Source organism: Strix uralensis, chromosome 35 (assembly GCF_047716275.1).
Source record: "Strix uralensis isolate ZFMK-TIS-50842 chromosome 35, bStrUra1, whole genome shotgun sequence".
Lineage (NCBI taxonomy): Eukaryota > Metazoa > Chordata > Aves > Strigiformes > Strigidae > Strix > Strix uralensis.
Window position 1 is genome coordinate 2,360,991 of NC_134006.1, and position 17,102 is coordinate 2,378,092.

Below are 17,102 nucleotides of genomic sequence, written 5' to 3' on the forward strand. Positions count from 1 at the left end.
TTCTCCAGCTGGTTTCTACCTCCTCCCTCAGTTTCCCTCCAGAAAGGGGCTTGTTAGAATTTTTTATTAATTTTTTTATTATTTTTTCAGAAAGTACCCGCACCGCCGCTCACCCAAAACCTCATCCCAAACGAAGCTGCCGGAGGATTTTGGGGTGTAAGAATTGTTTTTCACCCCGTGACGATTCTTTTATTCTCCTCTAAGCATCCCTCGGCGATGATTTTTTGGGGGGTATAATTGACGATTTCGGTGCTTTTGACCAATTCTGGTGGTTTCTCCAAATATGACCAACTCCCCCGCACCCTCTGGCAGCTCCCTCATTATATAATTAGCATGCAAATGAGAGGCCAGCCCCCCGCCCTGCTCTCGTGGGGAAGCTCAGAGCTGGGGGGCTGGTTTTTGGCAGATCCACTGCAATTCTGAGCTGCATCTCTCGGAGACGATCCTGCCCCCCCTCAGCGCCCCACACGTCCCAAATTCAGCCTTAGGGCTCGCCCGGAACCTGGAGGGGGGCAGGAGGGAGCCCGTGTCACAGCACGAAGGGCCCTGGAGGTGCCCCCCGACACCCGTGTCCCCCCCAAAGCGCTCACCAGCCCGGGGCCAGGCGGGAGCCGTTCAGCCAGGTCCAGCCCTTCCCGGCGGGGGGGACGGAGAGGCCGATCCAGAAGTAGGTGCTGGGTTTCCGGAGGGTTTGATTGAGGAAATCCTATGAGTGGGGGGGGGTGGGAAGAGGGCAGGGGGTGATGCCGGCGCTGTCATCCCAAAACAGGCTCCAGCCCGGCCCCACACCCCGCAGAGGCACCGCAGGGGTGGGGGCTCCCCCCGCACGGCCTCAGCGCTTCCCCACGTGCCCCCAGTGCCCCCCCACCCCCGATGCCATCGGTCCCTTTACCAGCTCCTCGTGGCCCCCCGGCACCAGCAGCTCGGCGCCCCGAGTCGCACAGTCCTCCCGGCTCTGGCTCCACGCCTTTTGCTTGTCGCTCACCCAAAAGCACTTGGTCCCGCGCAGCGTCCAGTTGGGGGGGCAGAGCCGGCACCCCCCGCCCTCTGAAAGACAAGTGCAGCCCCCCCAGAAGCCACCTCAGCCCCACACCCCCGAGGCAGGACAAGGGTCCAAGTCCTGTTCGCTCCCAAGGAACGCGGGGACGCCCCGAGCTTCGTCTGCTCCTCCAGTTTGGGGGTGTCGTAATTTTTTTTTTTTTTGGGGTGGGAACCCGACGGTGCGGAGGAGCCTCGTGGCCGTTACCTGGCAGCTCGGGCAAGCAGAGACTTTTCCTCAGCTCCCAGCGGATTTTCTCCGGGGTGTTGCCATCTCCTACGTTCCCGCTCTCGTTTTTGCGGCTTCCCAAGTTCTCCGGCTGCTGGTGCAGAGCTGCAAGGGGAGGATGGAGCAGTGGGGGGGGGGACGGGGCTCCCCCGGGCACGACGCCCGCCCAGATCTGCCTGCGCGGGGCCCCGTGGGGTGCAGGGCAGCGGCTGGGCTGGATCCTGGCCCCCAGCGACGCTCAGAGCCCCCCCTCACCCTTCCCATCCCCTCAGCTCACCCCAAACCTTGCGCTGAGCATCTCAGGATGGGACTGGGGGGGAATTGGCCTCGGGGTCCCCAAACCCAGAGCAGAGCCCAAATCTCGGGATCCCAAACCCCAGAGCAGACTCCCAGACCCTCTTCTTTTGGGGTACAAGGCCCCCACCCCAGCGCTCACCCCCCCCGCCCCGCTGCTGCTTTGCACCCACAACAGGATGTGGCCCCTCCGCCCCTGGCACCAGCCCACGAGCTCCGGAGGCGGCATCGCGCTGGACGGCTGCGAAAAGCCCCTGACCGCTGCGGAAGTCGCCTCTCCTGCCAAACAGCTCTACCTGCGCGGCCCACAGGGGCCCGACGCCGGGGTGAGGGGCTCCGCGCCCCCTCCCCACCGCCCCCCGCAGCCCCACAGAGCCCCAACGCCCGGCAGCGGGTTTATCTGGGGCCACGCCGGATTCAAACAATCCCCCCCAGCTCGCTGCCGGCCCCGCATCCCCCCCCCGACGGGCACAGCGGAGCCCTACGAAGCCCCCATGCCCTGGCTCTTGCCCCCAGGGTCGCTCCCGCGGCCCCACGGCGTCGCCTGCGGAGGACAGGGGGCTCAGGGAAGCTCCAGCTCCGGCCCTTCGCTCCTCCCTCCGCACCCCTGGGCCCAAAGCTCGGCAGATCCACCCCCACGGGCCAAATCCACCCCCGAGCGTCCCCCCCAGCGCAAGACCCGCTGCGTCTGCCCCGCTTTGGGGGGAGGATTCTCCTCCCCGACACCCAGCGCGCGCTTGTGTCTCCCTCCCGCCTCCTCGGCGCGCTCTGGGCCGGAGCAGCCTCAGATGCCACCGGCAACATCGCACCAGGCACAAGATTCATTTTGGCTACGGGGTGTCAAATCCTGACCCGGCCGCAGCTGAGAAGTTTCCAGTGGTTTGCCCCTCGCCGGCCAACCAAGAGAGTCCAGGTTCCTCCCCGCCTCGGCTCTAAAATTCTGATCCAAACCCACTTCCCCGACCTCGCGCTGACGGGCGTCCGCCAGCGCAGAGCGTGAAGAGATTTGCCTCCGACACGAGCACCTGGGCCAGCACCCCGAGAAAACAGGGACACCCCACCCCGCTCTTTGGGGTGTCCTTTGGTTGCCCCCGGGCCGGCAAGCGCAGCCACTCACCCAAGCAGCCCACGGCCACCACGGCCACTCCCAGGAGGAGGTTCCCGGTCCAGCCGGCCCAGAGCGCGGGTCGGTGCCACTGGGGACAGCCCGGTGCTGCGGGGGAAAGAGTCCTTAGGAGAAAAAACACACCCAGCCGCATCCGCAGCGCCGATTCGGGCGCTTTTCTCCCCAAAAAGCCCTCCGGGGTGGTGCTGCTGGTTGTTCCTCCGCGGCCGCCCTCCTCCCGATCCCGCCAGCGCCGCGGCCAAGTCGCTCGGGAGGAGGTTGGGTCGGTTTGACCCGGAATTGGGAATTTCCTGGATGTTGTAAGAAAGCCAAAGGGTTAAATCCAGGTTAGAGGGGGGCCAGGATGGGAGATGTGCCCCCCCACGGCACCCGGGGCCAAGCTGCTGAGCCCGGAGCAACAAAACTCTCCAAGAATTCACCCCACCGAGCTGGGACAGCCCCGCCGGGGGCAGATTCCTCCCTGCAGAGCTCAAGGCCAAGGCCAAGGCCATCCCTCCTCCGCAGGACGGGAGCCGCGGCCTTGAGAAAAGCCCCCCCAGTCCCTCCTCTTCCTCAACCCGCGCCTCAGTTTCCCCAGCTTCCCCCCCTGCTCAGCGACACCCCATTATTTCCTTCCCCCCCTCCCCAACAAGTTTAGGAGGGACCCAGCAGCCACGAACCCCAATACCTGCGACGCGGGGGGCCCCCAGCCTCCCCCCAACACCCCGCTTGCCCCGCTGCTGTAAGACCATGTAACCGTCCTCATCCTCCATGGCGCCGAAGAGCCGAGAGGCCGCCGGCGTTGGGGACACGGAGGAGGGGACAGGAAACCCAACCGCCACCGGCCACTGGCCCCTGGGCCAGCGAGGTGCAAATAGGCAGCGGGGCCCGAGCTTCCTGCCCCGCCTGCAGGTAGAGAACCCTTTGGTTTGGTAGAATAATAGCTAAAAGAAAAGAAAAAAAATCTAAAAACACCCCCAAAACACCAACCAAACAAAAATCTTTAAAAGTCTAATAAAAATTCTAAAAATATTCTAAAAAATCTCAAAAAAAAATCTTGAAAATATAAAAAATTTAAAAACTTTAAAAAATCTTAAAAAAAATCTGAAAAACCCTAAAAAATGCTAAGAAAAAAACCCCTAAAAATCCTAAAAAACCCCCAAAAAACTGCAAAACCCCCAAAAAACTGGGAAAAAAACAAAAAACCACCCCCAAACCCCCAAAAATCTAAAAAAAATGAAAAAATTTTTTAAAATCTTAGAAAATCTTTAAGAAAATCTTAGAAAATCTTTAAGAAAATCTTAGAAAATCTTTAAGAAAATCTTAGAAAATCTTTGAAAATCTTTAAGAAAATCTTTGAAAATCTTTAAGAAAATCTTTGAAAATCTTTAAGAAAATCTTAGAAAATCTTTAAGAAAATCTTAGAAAATCTTTAAGAAAATCTTAGAAAATCTTTAAGAAAATCTTTAAGAAAATCTTTAAGAAAATCTTTAAGAAAATCTTTAAGAAAATCTTTAAGAAAATCTTTAAGAAAATCTTTAAGAAAATCTTAGAAAATCTTTAAGAAAATCTTAGAAAATCTTTAAGAAAATCTTAGAAAATCTTTAAGAAAATCTCTTAGAAAATCCTAAATAAAAATCTAAAAAAAATTTTTTAAAATCTAAAGAAGCCGAAAAAAAAAAAAATCTCGGGGAAAAAAAATCTCAGGAAAAAAAATCTCTGGAAAAAAAAAAATCTTGGAAAAAAAAAATCTAGAAAGAAAAGTCTGACCCCACCGCGCCTGAGGGCCGCGGGATAGAACCGGGGTGTGTCCCGCTGGGGAAAGGACAAGATGTAGCACCTGAGAAACTTGGAAAAAAAAAAAGTTCAGAAATCATTTTCCCATCCCAGAATAAAGGCCGGAGGGGAGAAGCGTGTAAATTAATTACCCCGTGTGCTAATTGGGACGCGGTAATTGGCTCACGGGTGCGCAGCGACTTGGGCCATGAACTTTCCCTTTCTGGGGCCGTTTTCCCTCGTTTCTGGGCTCTCGCAGGAGCTCAGGAAGCCACGAGGCACCTCAGGAACTTCCGCCACCCAATGAGGAGCACGTTAATTAGCCTCATTAAGGCCTGTTTGATTGCTTTCACCGCCATTTCCCCCCCGAAGGCCGCCATTTCCCCCCTGACGGCCGCCATTTCCCCCCCGACGGCCGCCATTACAGACACACACACACACACACACAGACACACACACAGACACACACACAGACACACACACAGACACACACACACACACACACAGACACACACACAGACACACACACAGACACACACACAGACACACACAGACACACACGTACTTACACTCCTGTCCCTCATTTTCACATCCCCACCCCGTTCCAGTCACACGCACTTGAGCCCTGACACGGCTCGGGGGCTGCCTGCGGCCACCACAGAGCACTGACCTCACAGACAGACCCTGCCCCGCCCTCGACCCAAGGATTTGGGTTCACATCGGGAGTTTTTACCAGCTTTGAGGCCCTTTCACAACGCAGCTTTTAAAGCACCCGGTCTGCAGAAATCGTCCTCCAACGGTCTGATGGCAGCGTGACGGGTTTAAACTGCAAACATCATCTCTCTGACTACTGAAACCAGCACACCACTATCTTTTTAAAAAAATCCATTCTTTCTGGAAAAAAAAAATTTCATTCTTTCTGGAAAAAAAAAATTCATTCTTTCTGGGAAAAAAAAATTCCATTCTTTCTGGAAAAAAAAAATTCCATTCTTTCTGGAAAAAAAAAAATCCATTCTTTCTGGAAAAAAAAAAATCCATTCTTTCTGGAAAAAAAAAATTTCATTCTTTCTGGAAAAAAAAATTCCATTCTTTCTGGAAAAAAAAAAAAATTTCATTCTTTCTGGAAAAAAAAATTTCATTCTTTCTGGAGAAAAAATTTTCATTCTTTCTGGAGAAAAAAATTTCATTCTTTCTGGAGAAAAAAATTTCATTCTTTCTGGAGAAAAAAATTTCATTCTTTCTGGAGAAAAAAATTTCATTCTTTCTGGAAAAAAAAATTCATTCTTTCTGGAAAAAAAAATTCATTCTTTCTGGAAAAAAAAATTCATTCTTTCTGGAAAAAAAAATTCATTCTTTCTGGAAAAAAAAATTCATTCTTTCTGGAAAAAAAAATTCATTCTTTCTGGAAAAAAAAATTCATTCTTTCTGGAAAAAAAAATTCATTCTTTCTGGAAAAGATTCTTTCGGAAAAACCAATATTTCTGTGAGATTCCATTTAATGGATTAGTCCTAACCGTTCCTTATCAAAATCACCAAAACCCATCAACTCAAATTAATAACAAACCAGTAAGACCAGTTGTGATTTTACCTTCCACAGGGACAATTTTACAACAATAAGATTTATTTGTAATGCGAGGTATGTCAGAGGTTAAATTTTAGTGGCAATTGTTCGTATTTAAAGTGCTTCAGTAAACAAATATTAAAATACTGATCTGGCTGGACAGCCCAGAATTACAAACTCAACAACCACCACATTTAACATGCAACAGGTATTTAAATATCTGTGTGGATGTAAAGACTCAAACCACACACACACAGAGAAAACTTCCCAGTTGGAGTAAAATGTGTAAACATCCGGAACTGCCGAGTTCTAGTGCAGAGACCCCCGTCTCGTGGTGCCCCACTGAGGCTTCTGCAGCCATGGCGGGAGGCAGCAGCTCCCCAGCACCATTGTCACAGCAGAACAGCAAAGAGATGTGAACTGTGGGAGAAGCCAGAGCTGCCTGGGGGGGTCCCAGAGGGGGAAGGAATCGATTCCGCGGACAGCCCAGCGCGGGCAGGGACACAGCAGCTGCCAGGACATCTCCATGCCCTGCGGGTGCATATCTCAGAGCAGCAGCGCGTCCCTGCCGACACCAGAACAACCCGGAGCAGCGGCTGAGGGAAGGACACGGAGTGGTAAGAGCACTTAGTGTGGAGAAGGGCCTTTGGCCACCACTTGTCACGCCAGAACTTGGGGCTTGCTGCAGAGATACAGCCGTGCCTGGGAGCAGCTCGCAGCCCTGAGGCGACCCTCGCTCAGATACACACACGGTTCTTGGCCCTCCACATGGAACCTGCAGCAAGACAGAAAGAGGCGACCGGCCCCCTCAGGTTCCTGGTTTCCCCCGTCCCCTCCAGCAGCGCGAGGGCACAAGCGCTGCCCGCCAGGGACAGGCCCAGCACACACGGCCCCCAGGCCCTGCCCATCCCACCGCCGGACGGTCTCCGCGCAGCCTCGGCTCGCCACAGGACTCACGTCTGGTTGCAGCTGCTGCCGTCCACCCACTCCAGCTCCCCGCCCCGTCTCTGCAGCCCAACCCAGTAATCGATGTTGCCCTGGAGGTCCGTGAGAAACTCCTGAGAGAAGGGGAAAAACAGAAGCCACCAGTGAGGAGCCGCTGCAGGAGCCTCGGGCCTGCTCTGCCGCAGCTCTGCTCCGCTCCTCGGGCTCCAGCCCGGCACGGGGAGACGCGCCCTGGGCTCCACGCCGCACCCCGTGCCTCCCTCCCGCCGAGGGCCCCGGCAGAGACGCAGCTCTGGCCCTACAAGTGCCTCTCACCCACCCAGCACCAACCCAGAAACCCCCCTGCACCCCCCAGCCCCTCACTCACCCTCTCCCACTGCTCCTTGAGCACAGCCAGCGAGGCCCCGAGGGACGAGCACCGCTCCCGGCTCCACTCCCAGCTCCCCTCCTCGCTCGACCGGTAGTAGCAGACCCCGCGGAGACTGACCCACTCGTAGGGACAGGCCAGCACTGGAGCCAGAGACCCTCCACGTCTTCCTGCCGGAGAGGGAAGGGCAGGAGGTCAGAGGGTTCCCCTCGGTGGGGACCAGGGCACAGGGCTCTGGGGGGCAGGGAAGGGGCAGCCCCACGCTCCCCCCACCAGCCTTGGCCTCGCACCCCAACGCCTGCCCCAGCCCGCAGGGGAAGGGGCCGCATCCAGCCTGGCACCGCGGGGGCTGGGCTGCCGGCGGCACACACAGCTCTGCGCCCAGGGGCACGGGCAGCCGCTCCTCCCTTACCTGAGAGTGCAGCAACAGCCACGACCAAAGCCACGAGCACAACCCCAATCAGTAACAGCACTGGGTACGGGACCCGCATGCGATGGAGTTGGTGCCACTTGCCTGGAGGAGGAAGAAGCCGCTGGCAGTGAGGACGGTGCTGGCCCGGCACAGGCACGACCCTCACACCCCCACCACGAGGGACCCCCCAGCCCGTTTCCCCCCACACACACAGAGCTGGCAGCAAGACAGCCAAGGGACAGTCACACAGAGCAGGGACAAGGCTCCCACACCACAGACGTGGGGGACAGCCTGGAGCAGGAAAGCTGCCAAAGATCTGGGGGGTGCAGGGGGGGCAGCTACAGCCCCCCGGGGAGGACCCAGCAAGGCCCTTCCCAGGCAGCTGCAAGAAGCCTCACGCTCGCCAGCTCCAGGGGTGACACTGCCCCAGGGACGCTGTCCCCTCCCCACGGGACACCGGGCTGGCCCCGCACTCACCCACAAATCTTCTCTCCGTCCTTTTCTTGGGATCCACGGGCACCTCTGTAGCGGGCGGTACCGGTCTGTCCTGGGGATCCAGGGCTGCCTCAACATCCCCATCGTTGGAGCAGGAGCCGTTCCCATCCCCTCCGCCCATTGCACACTGAGAAGTGGAATCTCTTCCCCTCGCCACCAGCAGCACCTTGTGCTGAAGGAATCGATCCGGCTGACAAAGGCTCTTCCAGGCCCGGTTTCCCCCGGGACAGCAGCCGGCACCTGCGGGGACAAACACAACCTCAGAGAGCTCAGGGACCAGCCCTCGGCCCCCTGCCCAGCCCCGCCCCCCCCGCTCCACCACCACCGGGGGCCCAGGCAGGGCAATGGGGGGCACAGGGCACAAACGGGCAGCCAGAGACTGCCAGGCTCCCTCCAGCACAGCCCCCCCCGCCCCTCCGAGCAGAACCCACCGCAGGTCCCTACCCGTGCCCAACACGAGCAGCGGCGGCCGCACTTCCCAGCACCGGACTGGGATCGGCGCGCTCAGACCTCCACTATATATACACCCCGCCGCTACCGCCCTCCGGCCAATCAGCGCGCAAGAACGAGGAGTGGCGGAAAGCAGCAGCCAATCGGAGCGAAGCTCTGGCAGAGCCTCAGCCCCTGTAATACAGTGGGGTGGAAGATTGAGGCGGGAGTGAGTCAGCCGCTGTAAAACAGCACAAATACTTCGGTCATCAGAAGTTCAGTGTTTGTTCTGCCTGTGCTATTTCACATTGGGTTAACAATTCGTACAACTGCCCAGAGGGAAATGTCTGCCCGAAGCTGGACGGCGGCCAGAGCCGCGGCCAGAGCCGCTCGGGGCCGGCGACCCGCAGCAGGAGCCGGGCAGAGGGAAAGGCGGCACGAAAGGGTGAACACACCCCATCCCGCCTCAGCAAACGCTTGTCTGGGGGAGCGAGGCCATGGAAACCCACCGCTGCTGGCCGGGACACAAACAGACGGGAAAACGAACGGAAAAGGGACAGAAAACCGTGCTGGGTGTGCACCCACCGCCGAGAAACGCTGGAGCCCGGGCTGGGGATCCCCCTGCTCCCGCTCTTTCTGTCCCTTTTACTGCTTTTCTCTCTCACTGATCCAGCAGCAAGAGGCCGCAGCACGTACTACCCTTTTCCAAGTTAAGTTGTTTCTACCACAACTGAAACATCTTCAGTGCTCACTTGCTGTCGCGTCACCTTCATTTAACCCGAGGGGATCACAGGACCTGTACGACCCCCTGGGCTCCCAGGGGGGGTGACAGTGCGGAGACAGCGCCAGGGCCGAGCCGCTGGCTCCTCCCTCGTGGTTTTGAGAAGGCAAAGCTCAAAACGACTTTTCACAGAGTCACAGGAGGGTCTGGGCCATGGGCAGGGCCACCTTCCACTAGCCCATGTTGCCCAAAGCCCCGTCCAACGTGGCCTTGAACCCTTCCAGGGAGGGGGCAGCCACAGCTTCTCTGGGCAACCTGTGCCACGTTGCTGGCTCACAGGCAGTTTTCCACCCCCCAACCCCCCAAGTCCTTCTCCTCGGGGCTGCTCTCCAGCCCCTCCTCGCCCAGCCTGGCTTTGGGATTGCTCCAACCCATGGCAGGACCTGGCCCTTGGCCTTGAACTCCACAGGGTTTGCACGTCCCCCCTCTCCAGTTCCCTGGGGACCGATCCCTTCTCTCAGCGTGTCCCCGCACCGCACACCTCGGTGCCGTCAGGGAACTCGCTGAAGGCGCCTCCATGCCCCCGTCCCTGTCCCCAACAAAGATGTTAAACTGGTGCCAGCCCCCAGCCCCGAGGACGCCACTCGTCACCCTCCGCACTTGCACACGGAGCTGCTGCCCACGGCTCTGCGAGTGCCACCACCCAGCCAGGGCCTGCTCCAGCCTGTGCTCTGCTCTACCACACACAGATAAACTCGAGATTAAATCCACAGCGGTTACACAGATGCTCCTATTTCTGCCACGGTGTTTTGCTGATCAGGGATATCAGTTAAACTCAGACACCAGAGTGAAAAGAGCAGGTGTATTTTACTAGAAATAACTAAATAATATAACAGAATAATACAGAAAACATACAGTAAGAAAAGACAGAAGAGTGCACTTAGACAAATAGGAAAATACAGGGTAACGCATCAAATCATTGCTACCTGAGAGTGATTAAGAAAGATCCATCCCCACTTGCACCGTTCCCATCATCCAGCCCCGCAGTCTCTGGGCAGCCCCAGTTACAGCGAGGATTTGGAGAACCTTTCCCTGCAAGTGGGAAATCCTACGCGGGGCGTCCACCCGTAGCTGAGGCACCCAAAGTCGCTGTGAGCGGGTCCGGCCTTATATGCTCAAAATCAGCAAACCAGAATAGCTGGCACCTTTGCTTTAAGCGGAAGTATCTGGTTTAAATTTCACGTTAGGTTCCCCCCAGAGCCTGGCCAGGGCTCAAGGAAGAAACTGAGGGAATTGCTCTGCTTATCTGATCGGATTATGCACAAGGTCTGACATCAGGTCTTGGGGACAGGCACCTGCCTCCGTGACTCTGTTACCCTATTCGTATACAAAGGAAGGGGAAGATACATTCATCACATCGGGTCTGGGGACAGACACCTGCCTCCGTGACTCTGTTGTTCTACTCACATACAAGGAAGCGGAAGATACATCCAAGGTAGCTGCATCCCCCGTGCAGATTCCATTAGGGATTACACACGGAGTGAACAGTTTCGGTGCAGGGCCTGTTGCTCAGGCTTCAACAACTTCCACCTTTTACATCAGAGTAGGTGGTTTGTTATAAATTAGTATAACACCCGTTAGCACAATGGTTATCAGTTATAAAATATACAGGATTCGTCTATAGGTCAACTCTGGCTTATGCCTATGGTCCAAGCCTTAGCACTTCACAAGCCTCGAGGGAGAAAACCCCGGCGGGCAGCTGCCGCCTCACACTCGTGAGCTCCGACGCTTCCAACAGCGTGAGGGAAAAGCACCCGCAGGAGCGAGGAGGGGCAGGGACAGGGCTGCTGTGAGCAGGCGCCTCCCGGAACACAAGGGACACCCGTGGGAGTTGGCAAACTTTATCAGAAAAATGAGAAATTAGAAAATACCATTAGTGACAAATCACCATGGAGCCCACAAGGGCCAATCCAGAGCCCCTCTGCTGAGGGTTCTGTGCCCACCTCAGGGGCAGCAGCTCCCCAGCACCATTGTCACAGCACAAAAGCAAATACATGTGAACTGTGGGAGAAGCGAGAAGAGCCTGGGGGGGTCCCAGAGGGGGAAGGAATCGATTCCGCGGACAGCCCAGCGCGGGCAGGGACACAGCAGCTGCCAGGACATCTCCATGCCCTGCGGGTGCATATCTCAGAGCAGCAGCGCGTCTCTGCCGACACCAGAACAACCCGGAGCAGCAGCTGAGGGAAGGACACGGGTGCGCTGGAGGAGAAGCTGTTAAGCGTGCTTGGCGTGGCAAAGGGCCTTTCACCACCACGTGTCACTCCAGAACTTGGGGCTTGCTGCAGAGATACGGCCGTGCCTGGGAGCAGCTTCCACTCACAACAGAATCATCGCTCAGATACGCACACGGTTCTTGGCCCTCCACATGGAACCTGCAGCAAGACAGAAAGAGGCGACCGGCCCCCTCAGGTTCCTGGTTTCCCCCGTCCCCTCCAGCAGCGCGAGGGCACAAGCGCTGCCCGCCAGGGACAGGCCCAGCACACACGGCCCCCAGGCCCTGCCCATCCCACCGCCGGACGGTCTCCGCGCAGCCTCGGCTCGCCACAGGACTCACGTCTGGTTGCAGCTGCTGCCGTCCACCCACTCCAGCTCCCGGCCCCGTCTCCGCAGACCAACCCAGCAATCGATGTTGCCCTTCAGGTGCAAGAGAAACTCCTGAGAGAAGGGGAAGAGAGAAGCCGCCAGTGAGGAGCCGCTGCAGGAGCCTCGGGCCTGCTCTGCCGCAGCTCTGCTCCGCTCCTCGGGCTCCAGCCCGGCACGGGGAGACGCGCCCTGGGCTCCACGCCGCACCCCGTGCCTCCCTCCCGCCGAGGGCCCCGGCAGAGACGCAGCTCTGGCCCTACAAGCGCCTCTCACCCACCCAGCACCAACCCAGAAACCCCCCTGCACCCCCCAGCCCCTCACTCACCCTCTCCCACTGCTCCTTGAGCACAGCCAGCGAGGCCCCGAGGGACGAGCACCGCTCCCGGCTCCACTCCCAGCTCCCCTCCTCGCTCGACCGGTAGTAGCAGACCCCGCGGAGACTGACCCACTCGTAGGGACAGGCCAGCACTGGAGCCAGAGACCCTCCACGTCTTCCTGCCGGAGAGGGAAGGGCAGGAGGTCAGAGGGTTCCCCTCGGTGGGGACCAGGGCACAGGGCTCTGGGGGGCAGGGAAGGGGCAGCCCCACGCTCCCCCCACCAGCCTTGGCCTCGCACCCCAACGCCTGCCCCAGCCCGCAGGGGAAGGGGCCGCATCCAGCCTGGCACCGCGGGGGCTGGGCTGCCGGCGGCACACACAGCTCTGCGCCCAGGGGCACGGGCAGCCGCTCCTCCCTTACCTGAGAGTGCAGCAACAGCCACGACCAAAGCCACGAGCACAACCCCAATCAGTAACAGCACTGGGTATGGGACCCACACGCGATGGAGTTGGTGCCACTTGCCTGGAGGAGGAAGAAGCCGCTGGCAGTGAGGACGGTGCTGGCCCGGCGCAGGCACGGCCCTTGCACCCCCACTACGAGGGACCCCCCCAGCCTTTTTGCCCCCCCCCACCGAGCCTGCAGCAAGACAGCCAAGGGACAGTCACACAGAGCAGGGACAAGGCTCCCACACCACAGACGTGGGGGACAGCCTGGAGCAGGAAAGCTGCCAAAGATCTGGGGGGTGCAGGGGGGGCAACTACAGCCCCCCGGGGAGGACCCAGCAAGGCCCTTCCCAGGCAGCTGCAAGAAGCCTCACGCTCGCCAGCTCCAGGGGTGACACTGCCCCAAGGACGCTGTCCCCTCCCCACGGGACACCAGGCTGGCCCCGCACTCACCCACAAGTCTTCTCTCCGTCCTTTTCTTGGGATCCACGGGCACCTCTGTAGCGGGCGGTACCGGTCTGGCCTGGGGAACCAGGGCTGCCTCAACATCCCCATCGTTGGAGCAGGAGCTGCTCCCTTCCCCTCCGCACGTTGCACACCGAGAAGTGGAATCTCTTTCCTCAGCACCAGCAGCATCTTGCGCCGAAGGAATCGATCCGGCTGACAAAGGCTGTTCCAGGCCCGGTTTCCCCCGGGACAGCAGCCGGCACCTGCAGAGACAAACACAACCTCAGAGAGCTCCGCCCGCAGCGAGCGGCCCAGCCCGAGCAGAACCCACCGCGGGTCCCTACCTGCGCCCAACCCGAGCGGCTGCGGCCCTGGGTCCCGCACCTCAGCTCCAACCCCCCGCCGCCCTCCCAACCCGCCCGCGGACGCTCCTCAGGAGAGTCAACATGGCGCCTCCCACGGCACAGCCCGCGCACCGCGCTCCGGCCAATCAGCGCGCAAGGAGTGACCAACAGAACAGCCAATCGGAGCGAAGCTCTGCCCCGCCCACCCGGGAGGCGGTCTCTAACGGAAATAGTTTCCGGCACGGCCGCCCCCGCCCTTTTGGGGGAAAAGCCGCCGGATTTACCCCCCGGGGCCCCGAGAGGCTGCGGGACACCCCCAGTTCCGGCAGCCCAGGCTGCCGCCGTTTCTCCAAGCCGCTTCCCTGCCCGTGCGGGGCGAGCAGCCCCCGCCTGTCCCCGCTCCCTCAGGCCCTTTTGCCCCTTAACCTTTCCCAGGCAGCTGCAAGACGCCTCATACTCGCCATCCCCAGGGGTGACACTGCCCCAGGGACGCTGTCCCCTCCCGACGGGACACCGGGGTGGCCCCGCACTCACCCACAAGTCTTCTCTGCGTCTTTTTCTTGGGCCCCACAGGCACCACAGGGCGGGGAGGGGTACCCCTCCATCCGGGGGATCCAGGGCTGCCTCAATACCCCCATCACTGGAGCAGGAGCCGGTCCCATCCCCTCGACCCACGGCACGTTGAGAAGTGGAATCTCTTTCCTCGCCACCAGCAGCACCTCGCGCCGAAGGAATCAATGCGGCTGACAAAGGCTGTTCCAAGCGCGGCTCCCCCCGGGACAGCAACTGGCCCCTGCGAGGACAAACGCAGCCTCAGAGAGCTCAGGGACCAGCCCTCGTCCCCCAGCACAGCCAGCGCCCTCCCCACCCCCTGCACCCCCCTGCCCACAGCCCGCAGGGCACTCGCTGGCCGGGGGCATCCCCCTGCCCAGCCCCCGGGGGCCCAGGCGAGACAATGGGGGGCCCAGGGCACAAACGGGCAGCCAGAGCCCGCCGGGCTCCCTCCAGCACAGCCCCCCCCGCCCCTCCGCCCGCAGCGAGCGGCCCAGCCCGAGCAGAACCCACCGCAGGTCCCTACCTGCGCCCAACCCGAGCGGTGACGGCCGCGTCTCAGCGGAGCTGCCTCAGTACCGGACTCTGCCCGGAGAGCTCAGACAGCACCTATTGAATATATATACCCCGCCTCTACCGCGCCCCGGCCAATCAGCGCGCAAGAACGAGGAGTGGCGGAAAGCAGCAGCCAATCGGAGCGAAGCTATGGCACCCCCAAGGCCGGTCATAAAGCGAGTATTATCCCGGGAGTGATTGGCAGGCAAACGATAAACCTTTTTATAGCCCCAGTAAACGACCTTTAGCACTGTTTGTTCTGTTTGTGGTATTTCACATCGTGTTAATAATTGTTAATTGTGTTAATAATTGACGGCGCCGAGGGAAATGTCTGCCCGAAGCTGGACGGCGGCCAGAGCCGCGGCCAGAGCCGCTCGGGGCCGGCGACCCGCAGCAGGAGCCGGGCAGAGGGAAAGGCGGCACGAAAGGGTGAACACACCCCATCCCGCCTCAGCAAACGCTTGTCTGGGGGAGCGAGGCCATGGAAACCCACCGCTGCTGGCCGGGACACAAACAGACGGGAAAACGAACGGAAAAGGGACAGAAAACCGTGCTGGGTGTGCACCCACCGCCGAGAAACGCTGGAGCCCGGGCTGGGGATCCCCCTGCTCCCGCTCTTTCTGTCCCTTTTACTGCTTTTCTCTCTCACTGATCCAGCAGCAAGAGGCCGCAGCACGTACTACCCTTTTCCAAGTTAAGTTGTTTCTACCACAACTGAAACATCTTCAGTGCTCACTTGCTGTCGCGTCACCTTCATTTAACCCGAGGGGATCACAGGACCTGTACGACCCCCTGGGCTCCCAGGGGGGGTGACAGTGCGGAGACAGCGCCAGGGCCGAGCCGCTGGCTCCTCCCTCGTGGTTTTGAGAAGGCAAAGCTCAAAACGACTTTTCACAGAGTCACAGGAGTGACTTGCGCAATCCCGACTCCACAACCTATACGGTTATAAAGTAGGAACGTTTATTCAGCGCTGAGGCACGCGGGGGTCTCTCCACCACAAGCGTGCGAACCCACCGTGGTTATTTGTCTTGGCTTTATACAAGGAAGTGTTACATATTCATGATAGTTTCAAAACATGCCTATACATATTCATAACATTTCCCCGAAGAGGCAGGTTTTATTATAATGAGTTCTAAGAAGTAATTTCCATATGCTCCGCTTGGTTTCCTCTTCGTTTCACTTGCACAGTGTCTCAGTGGTGGTTGGGGGCGGGGTGCTCAGAAATGAAGTAACTCCTCTACCCCACTGTTGAACTTTTCACCTCTGTCTCTTGTGCAGGCCCCCTGGACACTCACTGTTTTTCCAAACCAGGAAGCCAGTTCAGCTGGTTTCAGTTTCTCCGGACAGCAAGCCTTTGTTCTTATCAGGAACTTCTCTGTAACAGACCCTCTTACACAATGAGTTAAAATACATTGTTTCAGCTAAATAATTGCTATCCTGTTAGCCCTTAAGTGTTAGTTCCATTTATCTGGAGGGTTTGGGCTGGAAGGGAATTCTCAAGGCCATCCAGTGCCAACTTCCACTAGCCCAGGTTGCCCAAAGCCCCGTCCAACCTGGCCTTGGACCCTTCCAGGGAGGGGGCAGCCACAGCTTCTCTGGGCAACCTGTGCCAGGGCCTCACCACCCTCACAGGGAAGAATTTCTTCCTTACATTTAATCTAAATTTACTCTTTCAGTTTAAAACCATTACCCCTCACCCCCAGGCAGCTCTGAGGGGGTTTCCCCTCTGTCCCAGGGACCCAGGGCCTTCTCCACATCCCCATCGTTGGAGCAGGAGCTGCTCCCTTCCCCTCGGCCCATGGCACACTGAGAAGTGGAAACTCTTTGCTTCCAAAAAGCTGGATTTTGCACCAAAGGTCTCAATCCTGCTGGGAAAGCCTCTTTCAAGCCCTCTTTACCACAGCAGATCTCAATATTGGAAAGGGAGGTGGCAGAGAGCATGATGGTAACACAACAGACTGGGAGATTAATTTCTGCTGCATGACAGCTGTCACGCTTGATTTAAAATATCAGCCATGGCCCCCTGGTGACACCCGGGCTCAGGAGGGTGGATCATGCACAGTCCTGTCCTCTCCCTGCTCCCCCCGGGACAGCAGCCGGCACCTGCGGAGACAAACGCAGCCTCAGAGAGCTCAGGGACCAGCCCTCGGCCCCCAGCACAGCCAGCGCCCTCCCCACCCCTGCACCCCCCTGCCCACAGCCCGCAGGGCACTCGCTGGCCGGGGGCATCCCCCTGCCCAGCCCCGGAGGCCCAGGCGGGGCAATGGGGGGCCCGGGGCGCAAACGGGCAGCCAGAGCCCGCCAGGCTCCCTCCAGCACAGCTCCCTCTGCCCGCAGCGAGCGGCCCAGCCCGAGCAGAACCCACCGCAGGTCCCTACCTGCGCCCAACACCGAAAACAGCAGCCGCGCCTCAGAGGAGCCGCCTCACA

General features: G+C 58.6%; 3 protein-coding genes across 6 annotated transcripts; all 3 read right to left on the bottom strand.

Annotated features, from left to right (window-relative positions):
* Window positions 1-56: 56 nt before the first annotated feature.
* LOC141936938 (killer cell lectin-like receptor subfamily B member 1B allele B) lies at window positions 57-3,911 on the bottom strand. The gene is made up of 6 exons (XM_074854338.1): window positions 3,355-3,911; window positions 2,679-2,774; window positions 1,247-1,372; window positions 893-1,047; window positions 591-706; window positions 57-502 (listed from the first exon to the last, which is right to left on the bottom strand). The coding sequence occupies exons 1-6, from the start codon at window positions 3,437-3,439 to the stop codon at window positions 379-381; spliced, it is 702 nt and encodes a 233-aa protein (XP_074710439.1). The 5' UTR covers window positions 3,440-3,911; the 3' UTR covers window positions 57-378.
* A 2,107-nt stretch (window positions 3,912-6,018) lies between these two features.
* On the bottom strand, window positions 6,019-11,556 carry LOC141936883 (uncharacterized). The gene is made up of 10 exons (XM_074854226.1): window positions 11,427-11,556; window positions 11,144-11,271; window positions 9,907-9,961; window positions 8,959-9,165; window positions 8,667-8,846; window positions 8,205-8,462; window positions 7,728-7,829; window positions 7,316-7,488; window positions 6,961-7,061; window positions 6,019-6,778 (listed from the first exon to the last, which is right to left on the bottom strand). The coding sequence occupies exons 1-10, from the start codon at window positions 11,554-11,556 to the stop codon at window positions 6,664-6,666; spliced, it is 1,449 nt and encodes a 482-aa protein (XP_074710327.1). The 3' UTR covers window positions 6,019-6,663.
* LOC141936893 (C-type lectin domain family 2 member D-like) lies at window positions 10,221-17,080 on the bottom strand. Of its 4 annotated transcripts, XR_012626838.1 has the most exons (8): window positions 14,645-14,765; window positions 14,101-14,359; window positions 13,229-13,485; window positions 12,753-12,854; window positions 12,341-12,510; window positions 11,987-12,087; window positions 10,810-11,804; window positions 10,221-10,727 (listed from the first exon to the last, which is right to left on the bottom strand). XR_012626838.1 is itself a non-coding variant. In XM_074854243.1 (7 exons), exons 2-7 carry the CDS (start codon window positions 14,226-14,228, stop codon window positions 11,690-11,692), a joined length of 873 nt encoding a protein of 290 aa, XP_074710344.1. In that variant the 5' UTR covers window positions 14,229-14,359; window positions 17,052-17,080; the 3' UTR covers window positions 10,221-11,689. The 4 variants fall into 4 exon arrangements, 3 of the variants coding, with proteins under 3 accessions (XP_074710344.1, XP_074710345.1, XP_074710343.1); XM_074854243.1 differs by lacking the exon at window positions 14,645-14,765 and adding an exon at window positions 17,052-17,080 and having other exon boundaries at window positions 10,221-11,804; XM_074854244.1 differs by having other exon boundaries at window positions 10,221-11,804; window positions 11,987-12,066; window positions 14,645-14,767.
* Window positions 17,081-17,102: the final 22 nt, after the last annotated feature.

Excerpts from the sequence above, each read along its gene's own strand:
- LOC141936938 (XM_074854338.1), bottom strand. The coding sequence starts at position 3,439 with ATGGAGGATGAGGACGGTTACATGGTCTTACAGCAGCGGGGCAAGCGG. Across the intron at positions 1,048-1,246 it reads CTGCTTGCCCGAGCTGCCAG|AGGGCGGGGGGTGCCGGCTC; the intron begins GTAACGGCCACG and ends CTTGTCTTTCAG. Across the intron at positions 707-892 it reads CGGGGGGCCACGAGGAGCTG|GATTTCCTCAATCAAACCCT; the intron begins GTAAAGGGACCG and ends CCCCACTCATAG.
- LOC141936883 (XM_074854226.1), bottom strand. The coding sequence starts at position 11,556 with ATGCACCCGCAGGGCATGGAGATGTCCTGGCAGCTGCTGTGTCCCTGC. Across the intron at positions 8,847-8,958 it reads GTACGAATTGTTAACCCAAT|GGGCTGAGGCTCTGCCAGAG; the intron begins GTGAAATAGCAC and ends ACTGTATTACAG. Across the intron at positions 7,062-7,315 it reads TCAAGGAGCAGTGGGAGAGG|GAGTTTCTCACGGACCTCCA; the intron begins GTGAGTGAGGGG and ends CCCTTCTCTCAG.
- LOC141936893 (XM_074854243.1), bottom strand. The coding sequence starts at position 14,228 with ATGGGACCGGCTCCTGCTCCAGTGATGGGGGTATTGAGGCAGCCCTGG. Across the intron at positions 13,486-14,100 it reads GACGCAGAGAAGACTTGTGG|GTGCCGGCTGCTGTCCCGGG; the intron begins GTGAGTGCGGGG and ends TTGTCTCTGCAG. Across the intron at positions 12,088-12,340 it reads TCAAGGAGCAGTGGGAGAGG|GAGTTTCTCTTGCACCTGAA; the intron begins GTGAGTGAGGGG and ends CCCTTCTCTCAG.